Consider the following 16695-nt stretch of genomic DNA (forward strand, 5'->3'; position numbering starts at 1 on the left):
GCTTATTCTTGGGCTTCTATAGTACTCTATTTTCTCAGTTACCTCTTCCATAATATTATCAGCTCTTCTTGGCCATTATTTGCAAACAATGAATGTGAAATTCTTTGGAACCCAGAAACTCCTCTTCATCCTTTCTTTCTCCTTTTTTGTGAGTAAAAAATGTATATTAATAAAGAAACAACGAACCTATAAGAAAGATCCGGAAATGCTCTACGCTTATCACATCAAAAAGAAGAACAACAAACGAACGAAGTAAGGTCTAACCTACACAGATCAACCAGTTTACAAATATTATTTAACTGGTAATTGAACCAAAAAAAATCAATCCAAAATCCTAAATTGTAACCAAACTAGATTTTTATTACCTTATTTTTAGTTTTATTATTATTTCGAACGCTGATTCGATTCGGTTTACGGATTCTTTTGATGAGCCCCAAATAATACAAAGGGTGCTAATAATAAAGGGCAGTCAAAAGAAGTTTACCATCAAAGAAATAAAAAAGGGGCTTTCAAGGTTTCCGCAATAACGCAAATGAAAACACGAATCCGACGAAGGAAATTAACAAAAACGAAAGCCGGAATCTGAAGCATTAACCCCCCGGGCCAGTACATTTCCCACTAAAAAACACAACACCGCCCTTAATTATTGGCCAAAAGTTTATTCTCAGCCAAAGCTCAGCGTATTTCCAAACCCCCACCTATAAAGTTTAATTATCTATTAAATTTATTAAAAATAAAAAATAAAAATATTATTTAATTAAAAATATTTAAAAAATTAAAATTTTATCTAAATTTTTTTTTTAGTTTAAAAAAACAAACATTTATATGTATAGAGTTGTGTCACACAAATTTTTGCCGATGAATTATCAATTGAACTTCGATTGACTGAAAATTTGTATTTGTTTGAGAGTTTGAAAAGGGCGTTCATATGAGAGATTGGCCAGAAAATGATCATTAAAGAAAAAGGGAAAAAGTATAAAACTTTAAAAAAAAATTCAATTTTTTAAAACTATAAAAAGTGTTATTGTTAAATTTTTAAATTAAAGAAAATAAAATAAAATTTTAATTATTTTAATATTTTTTAATAAATAATATTTTTATTTTTATTTTAAAAAAATTAATTAAATAATAAATAATTAAGATTTTAAAATTTTGCTGATAAAAATGATCTGTCTTAATTATTCAATAATTCCTTATCGCCTCGTCTCGTGATCCGCACGTGCAAAGTGAGAGATACCACGGAACCAACCAACAGATTCAACAAAACGACCAACTTAATACAATAACCACCACCGGCCCCCTCCCTCCGGTTCTCTTTTTTACAGTTTTACCAGTTACAAATCAGCACCACATCATCGTCATCTTCTCTTCGTCTGCATCTTCATCACCGCCACTACTACCATTTTCTTTCACTCTTTCTATCACAACGCGACGCTGCGTTTTGTGACTGTCTGGACTCTCTCCTCGTTATTTTCACTCCACCAATCATTATTATTCTCAATTTTATTTATTTTTGTTGTTATTATTATTCAACGTCGCTATCAAATTTGAAAAGAAAATCAGATTCGATCGTATCTATCTCTATCCATTTTCGATCTTCTTCTCAACATTCTATCACATTCAATCCTGTTTCTTGCTTCTTTTTTTCTTTTTTGTTAGGGTTTCATTTTGTTTGTATTTTGGTGAGTTCAGCTCTGGATTCTGTCCAAGTTAGGGTTTTTCGTTTAATTGTTTTTTAGCTTGTGAAATCCGCACAATTTCGCAGCTGACGTACGGTATTTTCTGCAGTGATTAGAAGGAAAGGTACACTGATTGAAAGGAGAGGTGTTTTTGGAACGTAAATTGATGAATTCGGGGCAAATGTTTAATCCGGGCATGGATGCTGCCCGGGAAACCAGCGGAGTTTCAGCTGCCGTACTTGTTCCAATGCGGTTCGTTTGGCCTTATGGAGGAAGAACTGTTTATTTAAGCGGTTCTTTTAATAGGTAACACTTTAGCAACTTTAAATTTATTATTTTTAAATTTTTTTCATTTCTTTTTTTTGGGTGGTGTTAAGGTGGTCTGAGCTTTTACCAATGTCACCGGTGGAAGGTTGCCCTACTGTATTTCAGATTGTTTGGAGCGTACCACCAGGTTTCCACCAGGTTAGTTTTGGTAGTATTGGAATTTCTTATATTCTACTTTATTTTTGAACTTGTTGAGTTACAGTGGTGGTAAAATGGTGTTTGTGTTTATAAGGTACAGAATTGGCACGTACCCTCATGGCTTTTGCTGCTGTATCTGTGACCGTGATCAAAGAGATTGAATTTATGCCTTTAAATTGATGATTTGGGTAACAATCTTAGGGATTTATAGACTTGTGCCGGTTAAGACAAGCATGTCTTAGTAACTGGTGAGTTAGAGTGTTGGAAAAGCGATCAATGAGAATGAAATGAGTAACCAATACTGTGGGTTCATGTTTCCATGCTTAAGAATTACTTGTGTATGTTTTGAAGATGTTGACGTAGTACACTTGTAATCTTAGAAATGATTAATGGAGTGGTTGTAGCAAAGTTAGAGATGTAGACAACTTGGTAGTAATAGCAATGACAATAGAGATAGAGAACAACGGGCAGATTTGAGACGAGTTTCACATTTCCCTAGGCCTGCAGTTACCCTGTGCTCTTCATCATTGGAGAATTCCAATTTAGAAATCAGAAATTTAAATTGAATAATGTGATGGTCTTGCTAAGCAATTGACATGTCCTTTCACATAACTTAATATTTTGAAATATGGGTATGAACCTGATTTGATGTGTTTTGGAGACTTACATCAGCCGGATTTTTGCTAGAAAACTTTTGCTTTGAATTGATGTTGGAGACTTATATACTCTTCTTTATATCTATATAACATGCAGTTTAAGTTTTGTGTTGATGGAGAATGGCGACATGATGACCACCAATCTTACGCAAGTAGCGAATATGGGATTGTGAACACTGTGCTTCTACCTACAGAACCTAATTTCATACCTGGAATTAATCCATTAGTTCCTTCTGGATCGAACATGGATGTGGATAACGAACCATTTCAGCGTGTGGTAAGAGTGAGTTAGTTAATATAAATAAATAAATATTATTTATTTATTGTTTCTGTGTCTATCTTAATTGAAAAGGGGTTCCAAGTTAGTTTGTATTTATGGGGGTGCTTTTGATGCAAGGGTCTAACGTTTCTTTGCTTTCAGTGAATAGAGAGCTTCAGATGCATTCAGACATTGCTGTATAGTTTTTGTTCCTCCTCCTGTGTTGCCTTGTGTTATATTGTGTTTTCATCTGGTCCATTCTTGTGCCTCCATTTTCTTCTTTAATATATATCTTTTTGTTTCTTACAACTAAATAGCCAATCAGATATCTGGAGTTGACATTTATTACCTGGAGACTTAGTGCTGCCCTTCTAGCCTTGTTTCATTGTATTTTTTGCTACAGTGAAGGGTGTAAGCCAAAGATGTTGACCTCAAGAATTAGGATGTGTGTCAGGTTTTAGCTCAATGCTTTGCATTTGCTTGCTCATTGCTTTATCTTGTCATGACTCAGGTTTCACCTGAGTAGACAGTCTATACATTTGCCTTCTGGCATTTGTGTTATAGTACTTATTTCATACTCATGGATACTGTCGTATAGGCTTTAAATTGTTTTGCATTCTGATTTACATGCAGGTTCGCATTCCTGATGGTACTTTGACTGAGGCAATGCCAAGGTTGTCAGAATCTGAATTACAGGTCTCCCGTCATCGTGTATCTAGGTTCTTATCTATGCACACTGCTTATGAGTTACTTCCCGAGTCAGGCAAGGTTTGGATGCTTTACCATTGACCATTTGGTCCTCCACAAGATCTGCATTTGATTGTTACTTGAACATGATTACAAACCTCATTGACAGGTTGTAGCGTTGGACATTAATCTACCTGTAAAACAAGCGTTTCATATACTGTATGAGCAGGTATCTGAATAATATTTTCTTGACAGTGTGGTCTGTGATTCCAATGTGCAATAAGGAATTTGTACTTTGAAATGGTTGACTGATCATTCTTCCTGTTCCTGTGAGTTCAGTCTTACCAAGAAGTTTGTCAGTCTATGGCTTCCACTTTTTACTTTTTCTCCCATCAGTTTTTCTAGTTTGGATTTTATTGATGATCAGACTTACAGAACTTAGGATGCTAGAAAAAGAAAGTTTGACACATTATCATATCTGTACAACGAGACTTGTTGCTGATAAAGAGCTTGGATATCCATTTGTTCTGAGTCAAATTGTTTCCAGGGTATTTCCATGGCTCCACTTTGGGACTTCTGCAAGGGACGATTTGTTGGAATTCTTAGTGCATCAGATTTTATAATGATTTTAAGAGAGGTATGTGTGTAAAGTCAACTTTTTCTGTTGAGTTTTTTCACTTATTTTTTCTTTCATGATTTCTTGGGAATACTGGAAAAGTTTAATGATTTTGAATCTGCTAATCTGTCAGATTGTGGAACTATAGACTTTAAGAGTAAAACCCAATCAGGAATCTTCCTGCTACTTTATTTATTTGATGTACATTTATAATGCAATGTGATGGTTGTTCTACTTCTATAGAACCAGTAATTGGGAAAGTTAAGTGATTTCAGATAAATTTATCAACTTAGATGTAATTAATTCAAAGGCACTATAGAAGCTTTGAAATCTTAGCTTGAATCTTCGGTGACTATTTTTGCTTTGCATATTGGATTTTGTCATTTTATGCTAATATTTTTTGTCAAAGCTTTTTACAATTGGATTATACCTTTTTGTGTTCGTTGTAAAGTATGGTCACAATTTACATGCAGCTTGGAAATCGTGGCTCAAATCTGTCAGAGGAAGAGCTTGAAACACACACCATTTCAGCCTGGAAAGAGGGGAAAGCATATATGAACAGACAAATTGACGGGCATGGGAGGGCAATTTCAAGACCTCTCATCCATGTAAGTGACGGGATTTGTGTCATGCTTGCATGACGTATGTTGTTGGCCCATTCAGATTTTCTGTTTCAATATTTTTTTTGTGTAAGAAACAATAAATCTCTTTTTATAAAAGGGTAACTGAAGGGAAAATATCTAAATGGATAAATGACAAGTAAAAATGTTGGGAGGGCTCTAATAATGAAGATTTGCTATTTTAGTGTTTCAATAAAATTTGTGTGATAACTTTGTTGCATGTCAGTATATGTGCATGAAGCTCCAATGTGAATTGTACTCAATCTTAGTTTCTTTAAATACATTGCATTGAATACATTGGATTGAAGCTTGGACTTATGATTCTGCTCTTTTCCCTTTCTTTAAGTTTATCTGTTATGTGTATCTCATCTGTTAGTTGCTTTCTGCTGCACAGCCAGTGTCTTCAGTTGTTATCTTGTATGGTTGGCTCTGTACATTGACTCCAATATATACTGATTGTGCAGGCTGGTCCCAATGATAACTTGAAGGATGTTGCTTTGAAAATTTTGCGAAATGAGGTGGCTACAGTTCCCATAATCCATTCAGCCTCAGAAGATGGTTCATTTCCCCAGTTATTACATCTTGCCTCACTTTGTGGAATACTAAAATGTAAGTTTTTTTCTTTGTTGTTTAAGGAGTGTTTCATAACTTATTTCTGACTAATGGATCTTAATTTTCAGGTATTTGCAGATATTTTAGGCATTGTTCTGACTCAGTGCCCATTTTAAAAGTACCAATTTGTGCGATACCTGTTGGTACATGGGTTCCGAAAATTGGAGAATCTAATCGAAAACCATTAGCAATGTTGAGACCTAGTGCTTCACTTAGTTCAGCATTAAATTTGTTAGTTCAAGGTGTGTTTCTTGATTTCAGCTATTTCAGAAAATCTATGGAAGAGAGAGTGTTGCAAGGGAAAAAGTTAGTGTTGTTTTAAAAGTTGAATTTTAAGGATTCCAATCCCCTGGTGTTTTCCTTTACAAGAAACTGATTATAATCATGGATCTTCTTTATTAGTTTTAATGAAATTATACTTTTTGGTTGGATGTAGGTTTATTGTTATACTATGCCTTCCTTTTTCCGTTTTGGATTATCTTTTCTACTTAGAATATGTAGTTCTTGACTTCTTGTATTAGTTAGTACTGATGCTAGAAGTTGTTTTGGGTTGGTAAAAAATGTTAAAGAATACAGTAATTTAGATTTAGATTGCAGCCTGATTTCTCTATTTTTGCTACAATCTCATACTATTTTACTGCATACTTTGCTGTTGCAGCTCAAGTAAGTTCGATACCAATAGTTGATGATAATGACTCATTATTAGATATATACTGTCGGAGGTAAGTGTCGCTTTTAGAAGTACATTTCTGGTATTGGAACTTTTTTTTTTTTTAATCAAGGGTAATAATGGTTACTTTTACACAGTGACATAACTGCTTTGGCAAAAGACACAGCTTACACCCATATTAATCTTACTGAAATGACTATTCATCAGGTAGAGTAACTTCACAGTTTATACATTGTAAAGTAGTGATATTAATACATTATTGTTTATTAGTTCTTGATTTTTGCATTTGTTGGGTATTAAATCTATTTTAGCTGCTCAACATTTCTTTGGTTTGATTTTATCCATAGCTTTACAGCAAAGCTCAGATTAAAATGTTGAAGATTTTGCCTAACAGGGAACTTGGCTCACTGCATTTTCTCTCTCTGTTTTCCTTAATAAATAAAATTTAGGCATTGCAATTGGGACAAGATTCATATTCTCCTTATGAGCTTAGAACTCAAAGATGTCAGATGTGTTTGCCATCAGATTCTTTGCATAAAGTAATGGAGCGATTGACAAATCCAGGTAAACTATTTCTTCATTTCAGTTTTTCTGATATGCGCTTGTTTCTTTGAACTTGAATATTTTCAGGTGATATTGCCTAAAAATTGAAGGATTGTTATCACTGTCAGTTCTGTTATTAATTTGTTATCATATTTATGTGTGTCAGCCTCCTTTCTTTATATGACTGTAGCTTTCAAGTTTTGCAATTCCATCATTGATTTCAATCCACTGTAATGGAATTGGATGCTTTCATAATTTAATGTTCATTGTAACAAATAGCTTTCATCAATACAGAGTACATTCATGTATTTCCTTATGGGGATAAAAGGAAATATGGATGCACATTACCTGTCATCTTACATTCCAAGCGAGATTACTGGGAATTTTGTGAAGCTATTTCCAAAATATAAACTGCAAGTAAATTGAATAAAGTGTTTTGAGTTTGAACTTGTACATGATAAGGAGGTTTGTCCAGCCAAAAGTGTTAGCCTCATGTACCCTGTATTCTTGTCGTGTCTACCGTGTCATTTCTATTACTAGTTTTAAATCTCAACTTTCCATAACTATCATTGTCACTTTTTTCTCTTTTTATGCCAGTATTGCCCAACTGATCATCGTTTGCCTCAAGGTGTAAGTTGTGCTGCAACACTATAACTACTTTATTAATCATCGATTAACATTTGATTTCAGGTGTTCGGCGGCTTGTGATCGTGGAGGCTGGGAGTAAGCATGTGGAGGGGATTGTTTCGATCAGTGACATCTTTAGGTTCCTGCTTGGTTAATTAAGAATAATAGCCGAATATCAATCTAAAATCCAGTGGTGTCAGATTCTACACAACTTGTGCGCAAAATTTCACACCTGTGTTAAAATACGATTGAAGTAGATCACACGGTGATTTGATCTTTGTTTGGTAAAAAAATATTAACCAATGAGTCCTCATGCTCTTGGATGCCTTATTTTTAGAATTTATGGCTGAAAGAGAAGAGGCATGTAATTTGGGACGATTGAGTTCCTCTCCAAGATTTGCTCATCTTCCTCTGCCCATATAATTGTTATTGCTAAAACTTTTGTGCCATTAATGTAGATGCCTTGTTCTTGAGGAGCATGAGATGAAATCTGTAATTGTTAATTTCTGCCACGGTTGCTAGTGAAAAGGATGTGGAGCTAGAGGGTTATGGGTTATGTTTTCCTCATCAAAAGCTATAATTGGCTACTTTTTACTTAAATTTTTAGAATGTACTAAAGATTTTTGCAACGAAATTCAGCAATGATAAAGAATTTGAAGATTTTCCGATGAAACCATCTTGCTCAACTAAATACGTTAAAGGATAACAGATTGCTTGCAAGGACAACTAAGATGAGATTGTAAGGTTTTAAGGTTACAACAATTTCATATTCAGTAAAATTATGTGCATTCACCTTTGAGTGTTTAATGGGGTATTTATATTAATTAAAATAGGCAAAAATTTTTTCGCTTATACCTTTTTAGGTAAACGTATAGTAGTTTTATTTTTATAAGCAAATTTTTTTGTAACTCCAAAAATACCCTCCCAGCCTTGTTTACGTAGGTGCTGGAAGGAAAACTTGAGTGCGTGAGTGCATGCGTGGTGCGTGCAGTGCGTGAGCAGTGCGCGCACCCTTTCTTTTATATATATATATATATATATTAAATAATATAATAAAATATAATAAATAAATAAATATATTAAATATTATAATATTTAATATAATATATATAAATAATAATAATTTTTAAATATATATTATATTATTATATATTATATATATAATATTATAATATAATAAATATATATAATAATATAATAATATAATATTTTTTATATATATAATATATGTACAGTGCACTGCACACGCACTATGCGCACCACGCGCACCCACGCACTCACGCACTCTGCGCGCACCCACGCACTCCGCACGCACCCACGCACTCCGTGCGCACTCCGTGCGCACTCCGCACGCACCCACGTACTCAAACCTTCCTTCCAGTGCCTACGTATACAGAGCTAGAAGGGTATTTTTGGAGTTACAAAAAAATTTGCTTATAAAAGTAAAACTACTGTGCGTTTGCCTAAAAAGGTATAAGCGGACAAATTTTTATCTATTTTAATTAATATTCCTTATTGTATGGTTGAATAACTTTTATTTAATAACATGTCATTGGGTTCTAAATTGGGTTGGCGCGCATGGTATTGCACTTTCATTTTAGTTTTAACATCTTTGCAAAATCACAGATATGAACTAATTCTTGATTAAAAGTAAGTTGATTTAGCAAATAGTGAGCTTAAAGTGAACTTCACAAAGCTTTTCACAAATTATTTTTAGATATATATTATGGAGTACATAATTTTATACATAGTTAATATATAATCTTGTAATTTGATATTATTTTATTATTAATTCAAAATCATTCAATTATGTGATATTACATTAACTATATATTTAATTGTATATTAAAAAGTATATATACATAATTTTATTTATTATTTTAACTGAACTCAAGTTGTTTCCAGGGTCTTATTTATATTGTATTCTGTTTTATGTACAAAAGAGATGGAAGGATTAAGGAAAGAAGAAAAAAAGGGCTTTGAGAGGTAGAAAATTTGTTGTTTTCCTTCTCTGCCCTCTTTTTCTTCCCATACCCAACCTAGATTTCACTTTTTTCTTTTAATTTTCTAAGTTACATTTTCTTCTCGTTCAAATATATGCATACACTTTAGTGTACCAGTTGACTGATGCCTCTTGTTATCGAAATTTTGAAGATCAGTAGAAGGATCAAAGAACAAGAGAAAAACCTAGAGAAAAATTTGAAACACACAGAGAGGTAAAAGGAAAAAGAGAGAGAATTGTAAAATATTTTCCAAATTTTCATTATAAAACCCTTTATACTCGATTGACTGACTGCTGTCACATCAGCACACACTTGTAACATTTTTATTCAAATAGAATTATACATACAAATAGATTGTACGACTTTATCAAATGGTAATTTGTGACTAAATAATATAATTGTTTATTTTTTGCTTTAACTTTATAATCACTCAATCAGAGACTAACATCTCAATTTATACAAATAACTTTGTACCATTTGTTTGTATATGTAGTAATAGCAGTAAAAAAAACAGAGGACAAGTAGTGCAATAAATAAAACAGAGAATAATTAGTACAATTTGAGGATGCACTCAACTCCAGAACAAAGAAAGAAAATAAGCTGAAAATTCTCTTTATTTCCTTCATTCATTCTATCCGCATTTCATATATAGAGAGTGTGGCAATTATAATCTCATAATTCGGTTAAAGAAAAAAAAAGACAAAGTGACCCTCACATAGTAACCGATTCTCTCATGTTTCACTCACATATTTCATACAACTAATTAATTTTGATGTCCTTGCTGCACAACGTCCTCATCATACTCTAATGGTCTTGCTTTTTGAATTTATTGTTCTATTGTACCTGTTGTCTTAGCCTCTTCCTTCTACTCAAGTGGTCCTGGCAATATTTGCAAATAATCTCTACTCCACGTGGGTGGCTTATGCATTTGGCTAGACTTTTGTGGTTGTTGTGCTTCCATGGTTCTTGTTCTCATATCATTCCCTATTCTTTCAAGCACTACCTTGTCCTCAAGATGAAAATATGGATACATGGAGCGAAATTCATCTAAGGTAATCCATGAAACATCTTCCAGTGGCAAACTTTCCCATTACACAAGTAGTTGAGTGATGTCTTAAAAATTTTGCTTGATGATATGAGTTGGCAAGATAGCCAAGGGACGAACCAAAGGATGATTATCTACAGATGTGGTTGGTAAAGTTGTAGGATGAAGTTTCAAATCTTGACGAAAGGGTTAGAGGAGCAATACATGAGAAACTGGATGAATCTTAGAGGTGGTTAAGAGATCAAGTTTATAAGCAACCGACTTGAGTTTGGCCACAATTGCAAAAAGATCATAGTAACGATGATTTAGCTTGCAATATTGTTATTGGACAAGAGAAGATTGTCGATATGGTTGTAATTTAACCAAAACCAGATCACTTACTTCAAACTGCAATTCCTGTCAATGATTGTCAACCATTTGTTTCATGCGATTTTGGGTGCGGTTTAAGTTATATTTGAGCTCACGCAAGATGGCATCCTATTGAAGGAGATGCTGCTTAACTGCCTCAACAATGGTATTGCCCAACTCAAAAGGCAAAAAAGTAAGAGGCAAACAACCATACATAATTTGAAATGGAGTAAACCCAATGAAAGAGTGATACAAAGTGTTATATGAATATTCTACCTATGGTAGAAGGCGAACCCAGTGGTTGCGGTTATCCATTGTAAAACATCATAAATATTATCCCAAGCTTCGATTGGTCACCTCGAATTGATCATCAATTTATTGGTGGTATGACTAATTGGCGTTTAGTACCACTGAGACGAAACAATTCATGCCAAAAATTACTTATGAATATCATATCACAATAAAAAGCTATTGTCTTTGGTATTTTGTGGAGATGGCAAACTATATCAACAAACACAACAACAACTTTAGTAGTAGTAAATGATGTTGGCAAGGCATGAAAACGAGCATACTTCGATAAGCAATAAACAACAATGAACACTACAGTGTACTCCTTGGATGGTGGTAACCCAATAATAAAGTCCATAGACAATTCTTCCCAAATTGTTGTTGGTGTCGATAAAGGATGGAGAAGGCCAGCAGGAGGTAGTGGCCGATGTTTTGTTTGTTAACAAATGAGGCATGTGCGAATGAAGTGAATAATATTAGACTTCATTGAGGCCAATAGAACTAGGCTAAATTATGAGCTTCAATCTTGTGCACCCCTCCATACCCACCGATTAAGGAAGAATGAAGCTCCTGTATTATTTGTGTTTTATCCCAGGAATTCTAACTCAAAACTATCCATCCATTAAAGAATACAAGACCATTTCTCTCTTGACATTAGCACATGCATGAGGGTCATTATCGATTTTAGAGACTAATGATTTTAGTTTATCAAATTGACTGGTTCCATCTCAAATAGTCTCGATTAATTTACTTATTGAGACAACAAGGAAAGTAGAAAAATATGGATTAAACTCAGGGGCATCATCAACCTCATCTTGTCAAGAGAGTGCATCGACAACTTTATTACTTTTACCAGGATTACATTCAATGTTAAAGTCATAGCCAAGAAGTTTCACTAAGAAACGTTATTGCTCTGGAGTTTGTATCAATTGCTTCATTAGCCCTCAAATACTTTGCTAATCAGTATGAATAGCAAAACGACACCCTAAGAGATATTGACACAATTTTCTAACTACTTCAGTTATAGCAAGTTCTTGCACATTGGCTAACCTTTTCCACATCTTTGGAGTTAATTTTTTGCTAAAGTAAGTAATTGGATGGTTGGATTGAATGAGTACTACCCCAATGCCTACGTCAGAGGCATCAGTCTCGACAATGAATGGTTGCGTAAAATCAGGTAATAAGAGTATTGCTACATAGGTCATGGCTTTCTTCAAGGCTTGAAAGGCATGTTTGGCGTCATCAGACCAACAGAAAGAATCTTTTTGGAGAAATGTTGTAGGAGAAGTGTTGTGAGAGAAGTTGTAATAGAGGTGTAATAAGGCACAAACTTGCGATAATAATCGATAAGACCAAGGAATCTTGTGAGTTGTTTTTGATTACTTAGGGACTTCCATTAAAACATGGCTTGTTTTTTAGTAGCATCAGGTGCAATAGCTCTTGTAGACATTACATGGCCAAGATACTCAATTTGGGGTTTAGCGAAATAACATTTATTCATTTTAGCATAAAGAAAGTTAGAACACAAGCAGTGCAAAACTATTTGAAAATGGCTGACATGAGCAGCTAAATCTTTACTATAAATAAGAATGTCGTAAAAAAAAATGATGACAAACTTATGAAGCTAAGGCCGCAATAAGGAATTCATTGCACTTTGGAAGGTTGATGGCGTATTAGAGAGACCAAATGGCATGACTATGAATTTGTAATGGCTTTTATAGGTGCAAAAGGCAGTCTTATGAATATCCTCAAAAGCAATACGAATTTGATGATAGTCTGCTCGAAGATCAATTTTAGAAAAAATAGTGGCACTATAAAGTTCATTGAGTAATTCATCAACTGTGAGAATTGGAAAATGATACAAAATGGTTATCTGATTCAAGGCATGATAATTAATACAAAAAGGCCAAGTACCATCTTTCTTTTTTACAAGCAACACTAGAGATGAGTAAGGGCTCTTGCTTGGTGAATTACTCTTGTAACAAGCATCTCTTGAATAAGTCTTTCAATCTCAGCCTTTTGAAAATAGGGATAACGATACGGGCAAACATGGATGGGGTTGCCATTTGGTTAAAGGTGAATGTGATGGTCTACATCATAAACTGGTGGTAAATGTGTAGGGGTGTCAAAGACTAATTTGTAAGTGGTGAGAACAAATTTGACCTCCATTAGTAAGTTAAAAGTTGTAACAAAGGATGACATGTCTAGAGAATTTAAGGCAATTGATTGATAGCAAGAAGCTATTAAATGTGAAGCAGTGAGACACCTTAATTGATTAAACTGAATTGGTGTGGTGGTAATAGTAGGATCTCCTTGAAAGATGATTTTCACGTTTTCCCACATGAATTCCATTTTGAGGTCTTTGAAGTTAATAGTCATTGAACCAAGCAATTCTAACCATTGGATTCCAAGAACAAGATTAGCACCTTGCAGAGGTAACACATAGAAATCAATATTGAAGGGTTGGTTCTGAATTTTCACTAGCAATTAATGGTAATAAGAAGTACAAGACAAAGAGGTATCGTTTCATACCATGACTTTAAAATGCTTGGAAGGGATGATGGGTAGTTCCAAATGGTGAACCAGCCATTCTTAGATGAAGTTGTGAATGGAACCTATATCAATCAAACTTAGACATTGGAGTTGTTAAGTTAACCAAAGAGGCAAAAAGTGCGAGGAGAAAATTGTCTAGCAAGAGCATAGAGATTAATTTTAGCTATACAGTAATTATCTTGCTAGAAAGAAACACAAAGATCTTCAAGGGATAATGGTTGTTTAGCTACAGTATTGTCACATTTTCTTTATCCATCAATAGTAATGCAAATAGTTTGGGCTTACAAATATGCCCTTGATGAAATTTTTCATTATAATTGTAACAAAGACCTTTCTCACGACGTTCCATCATCTCTACTAGTGAGAATCATTTAACTGGTATGAAGGAAAGTCAACTAGTGTTAGAGGCAATAATTGATGGTCGAGGTAGCATTGGTAAAAGTATATGTGGTTTAATAAGTGTTGGTAAGGGAAGGTGTATGCTTAAAGGATAAAGGTTGCCATCATTTAGTTTATCTTCCTTGAGTTTAGCAAGATTAATAACCTAGATGAAGTTAGTGGGTTGGATAGCTCTGACTTCCCATTGAATATCAGCTTAAAGACCATATTCAAACATACTTTAGAGAAAGGATTATGAAACACTAGTGATTTGATTTGACAAGGCTTCAAATCGAGACTGAAAATTAGTAACTGTAAATGTTTGCTTCAACTTAGAAAGTTCACCTTATAAATCACAGTATTTCGACAATCCAAAATGAACTATGAAGGCATGCAAAAACTAGGACCAAGAACAGAGTTGGTCATTGTGTTCCATCCACTAAAACTAACTCAATGTAATATCATCCATATGAACAGAAAAAATGGTCAATTGTTGAGCTTTTGATGTGTTATGGTAATCAAAAAATTCTTGAGACTTGAATATTCAACCATGAGGGTCAGTGCCATCAAAGCATGGGACAACTAAGTGCATGGGTTTGAGTTGGAATTCAATGTTAGTAACCCTTGTAAAAATAACTTTAGAAGGGTCTTCACGATTCATCGAAGTCTCCCCAGGAAGATGGACATAGGGTATGACTTATTACTCTAAACGAGTTTCAAAGATAATGAAGTTTCATGGTGATCTCCTTTAGAATGTTACCTATATTAGAGAATTGAGTATGATATGCTCTTCCTAATTAGTAAGGCAAGTCACGCATTCCTCGCACATTTTGTGATTTGAGCGTGTCCTTTCAACCATGGGTTTGTTAAAAGGGCAAAGACAACGAGAACATCAAATAATAGCAAATAACAAACAGAGAGCAAGTAGTGCAGTAAATAAAATAGAGAATAATTAGTGTAATTCAAGGATGCACTCAATTCCAAAACAAAGAAAATAAGTTAAAAATTCTCCTCCTTTCCTTCATTCATTCTATCTGCATTCCATATATAGAGAATGTGGTGATTATAATCTCATAATTTGGTTCAAGAAAAAAAAGACAAAGTGACCCTCACACAGTAGCCAATTCTCTCATGTTTCACTCACATATTTCATATAACTAATTAATTATGTTGTCATTGTTGCATAATGTCCTTATTATGCTCTAATGGTCATGCTTTTTGAATTTGTTATTTTATTGTACTTGTTGTCTTAGCCTCTTCTTCCTACTCAAGTGGTTGAGCTAATATTTGCAAATAATCTTTGCTTCACTTGGGTGGTTTACGCATTTGGCTAAACTTCTGTGGTTGTTGTGCTTCCATGGTTCTTGTTCTCATATCATGTAGCATTACTCTTTGTATTCAATTCACATATACAACAAAAGGACACATTAGAAGGTTTAAGCAAAATGCAACATTACAGAAGGTTAGTGATCATTACAAACGACATTGTTCAATCTTAGCAGTCTAAATTTGTATCAAATCCCCCATTCTCAAGAACCTTGTCCTCAAGGGAAATGAGAGGAAATTGACGCCTTCTCTCTACAACATATTCCCATGGTGCAACACCTAAAAAGAAGCCTTGCAATTGGACTATAAATTCTAAGATGGAAATCATGCATCATAGAGTATCGGATGCTTAGACAAGAGGATGCACCAATCTGAGCAAGGAAACATGAAAACATTGTGTATCCCCGTGCTAGCAACTATAGTTTGTATGCCATTAGCCTGTCTTTGTCTTGAATCTAGAATGAACTAAAATAATTAGCTTGAAGTTTTGGTCTTCCTTGATGAATTGAAGCTTTTGGGAAGAATTGTTCAAGGTACAAGGAGTTGGATTACAACTCTCCATTGTATATCATCCTCAAATGATAGGCAAACAAGGGTGATTAATAGGTGCCTAAAGACCTACTTAAAATGTATGGTTAGAAACTTAACGCACACTTGGTTTAAGTGGCTTGCATTAGCAAAATATTGGTATAACATCTTTACTTACACCAATATAAAGATGTCTCATTTGGATGGCTTTTTATGGTTACCTGCCCTTGCTTCATATTCCTTACTTCCCAAAAGGCTCAAAGGTGGAAGCAATTGATACCTTTCTTTGAAGTAAGGAAGCTACACTATAGGTTTTTTAACACAACCTCTAGAAAAGCTCAAATGAAGATGAAGACTTGGTAGACAAAAAGAGAAAGAGGTCATGCCATTTTGGGATTAATTAAATTTATGTTAAGTTGTTGTCCTATAGGCAAATCACAATGTACTAAGGAATAAGAAACTATAACTTCTTATTATTATTATTATGGTAATCAAAAAAATAATAATAATATTAGGTTGTCCCGGATCAACCTACGAACTGTTCTAAAATCGAGTGGGCCAAGTCAGGCTGTAAGCCTTTGACATAAGTGAGAACAATGAAATAACTTTTGATACAGTTATTATTCTCCTTTAGATAATTAGGATAAACCAATAAAGATAAAGAATGAGGCAAGTGTATGGATTATGCTCTAAGCAAGGAAGTACAGAAACACACAACATTGTGTGTTTCCAAGCTTCTATAACGTATTAGTTTTTGAAATAGCCCGAAACCAGTACAAAACATTGCAGGGT

At 34.1% G+C, this 16695-nt stretch overlaps 1 protein-coding gene across 3 annotated transcripts; it reads left to right on the top strand.

The window, feature by feature from the left end:
* Window positions 1-1242: 1242 nt before the first annotated feature.
* On the top strand, window positions 1243-7913 carry LOC123211922 (sucrose nonfermenting 4-like protein). 3 transcript variants are annotated; one of them, XM_044630898.1, is made up of 14 exons: window positions 1243-1449; window positions 1789-1985; window positions 2057-2144; window positions 2898-3083; window positions 3693-3827; window positions 3916-3975; window positions 4294-4383; window positions 4836-4970; window positions 5447-5591; window positions 5663-5836; window positions 6253-6316; window positions 6402-6471; window positions 6714-6828; window positions 7498-7913. In XM_044630898.1, exons 2-14 carry the CDS (start codon window positions 1846-1848, stop codon window positions 7587-7589), a joined length of 1494 nt encoding a protein of 497 aa, XP_044486833.1. In that variant the 5' UTR covers window positions 1243-1449; window positions 1789-1845; the 3' UTR covers window positions 7590-7913. The 3 variants fall into 3 exon arrangements, with proteins under 3 accessions (XP_044486833.1, XP_044486832.1, XP_044486834.1); XM_044630897.1 differs by having other exon boundaries at window positions 1244-1682; XM_044630899.1 differs by having other exon boundaries at window positions 1244-1682; window positions 2898-3077.
* Window positions 7914-16695: the final 8782 nt, after the last annotated feature.

This window comes from Mangifera indica, chromosome 3, assembly GCF_011075055.1.
Source record: "Mangifera indica cultivar Alphonso chromosome 3, CATAS_Mindica_2.1, whole genome shotgun sequence".
NCBI lineage: Eukaryota > Viridiplantae > Streptophyta > Magnoliopsida > Sapindales > Anacardiaceae > Mangifera > Mangifera indica.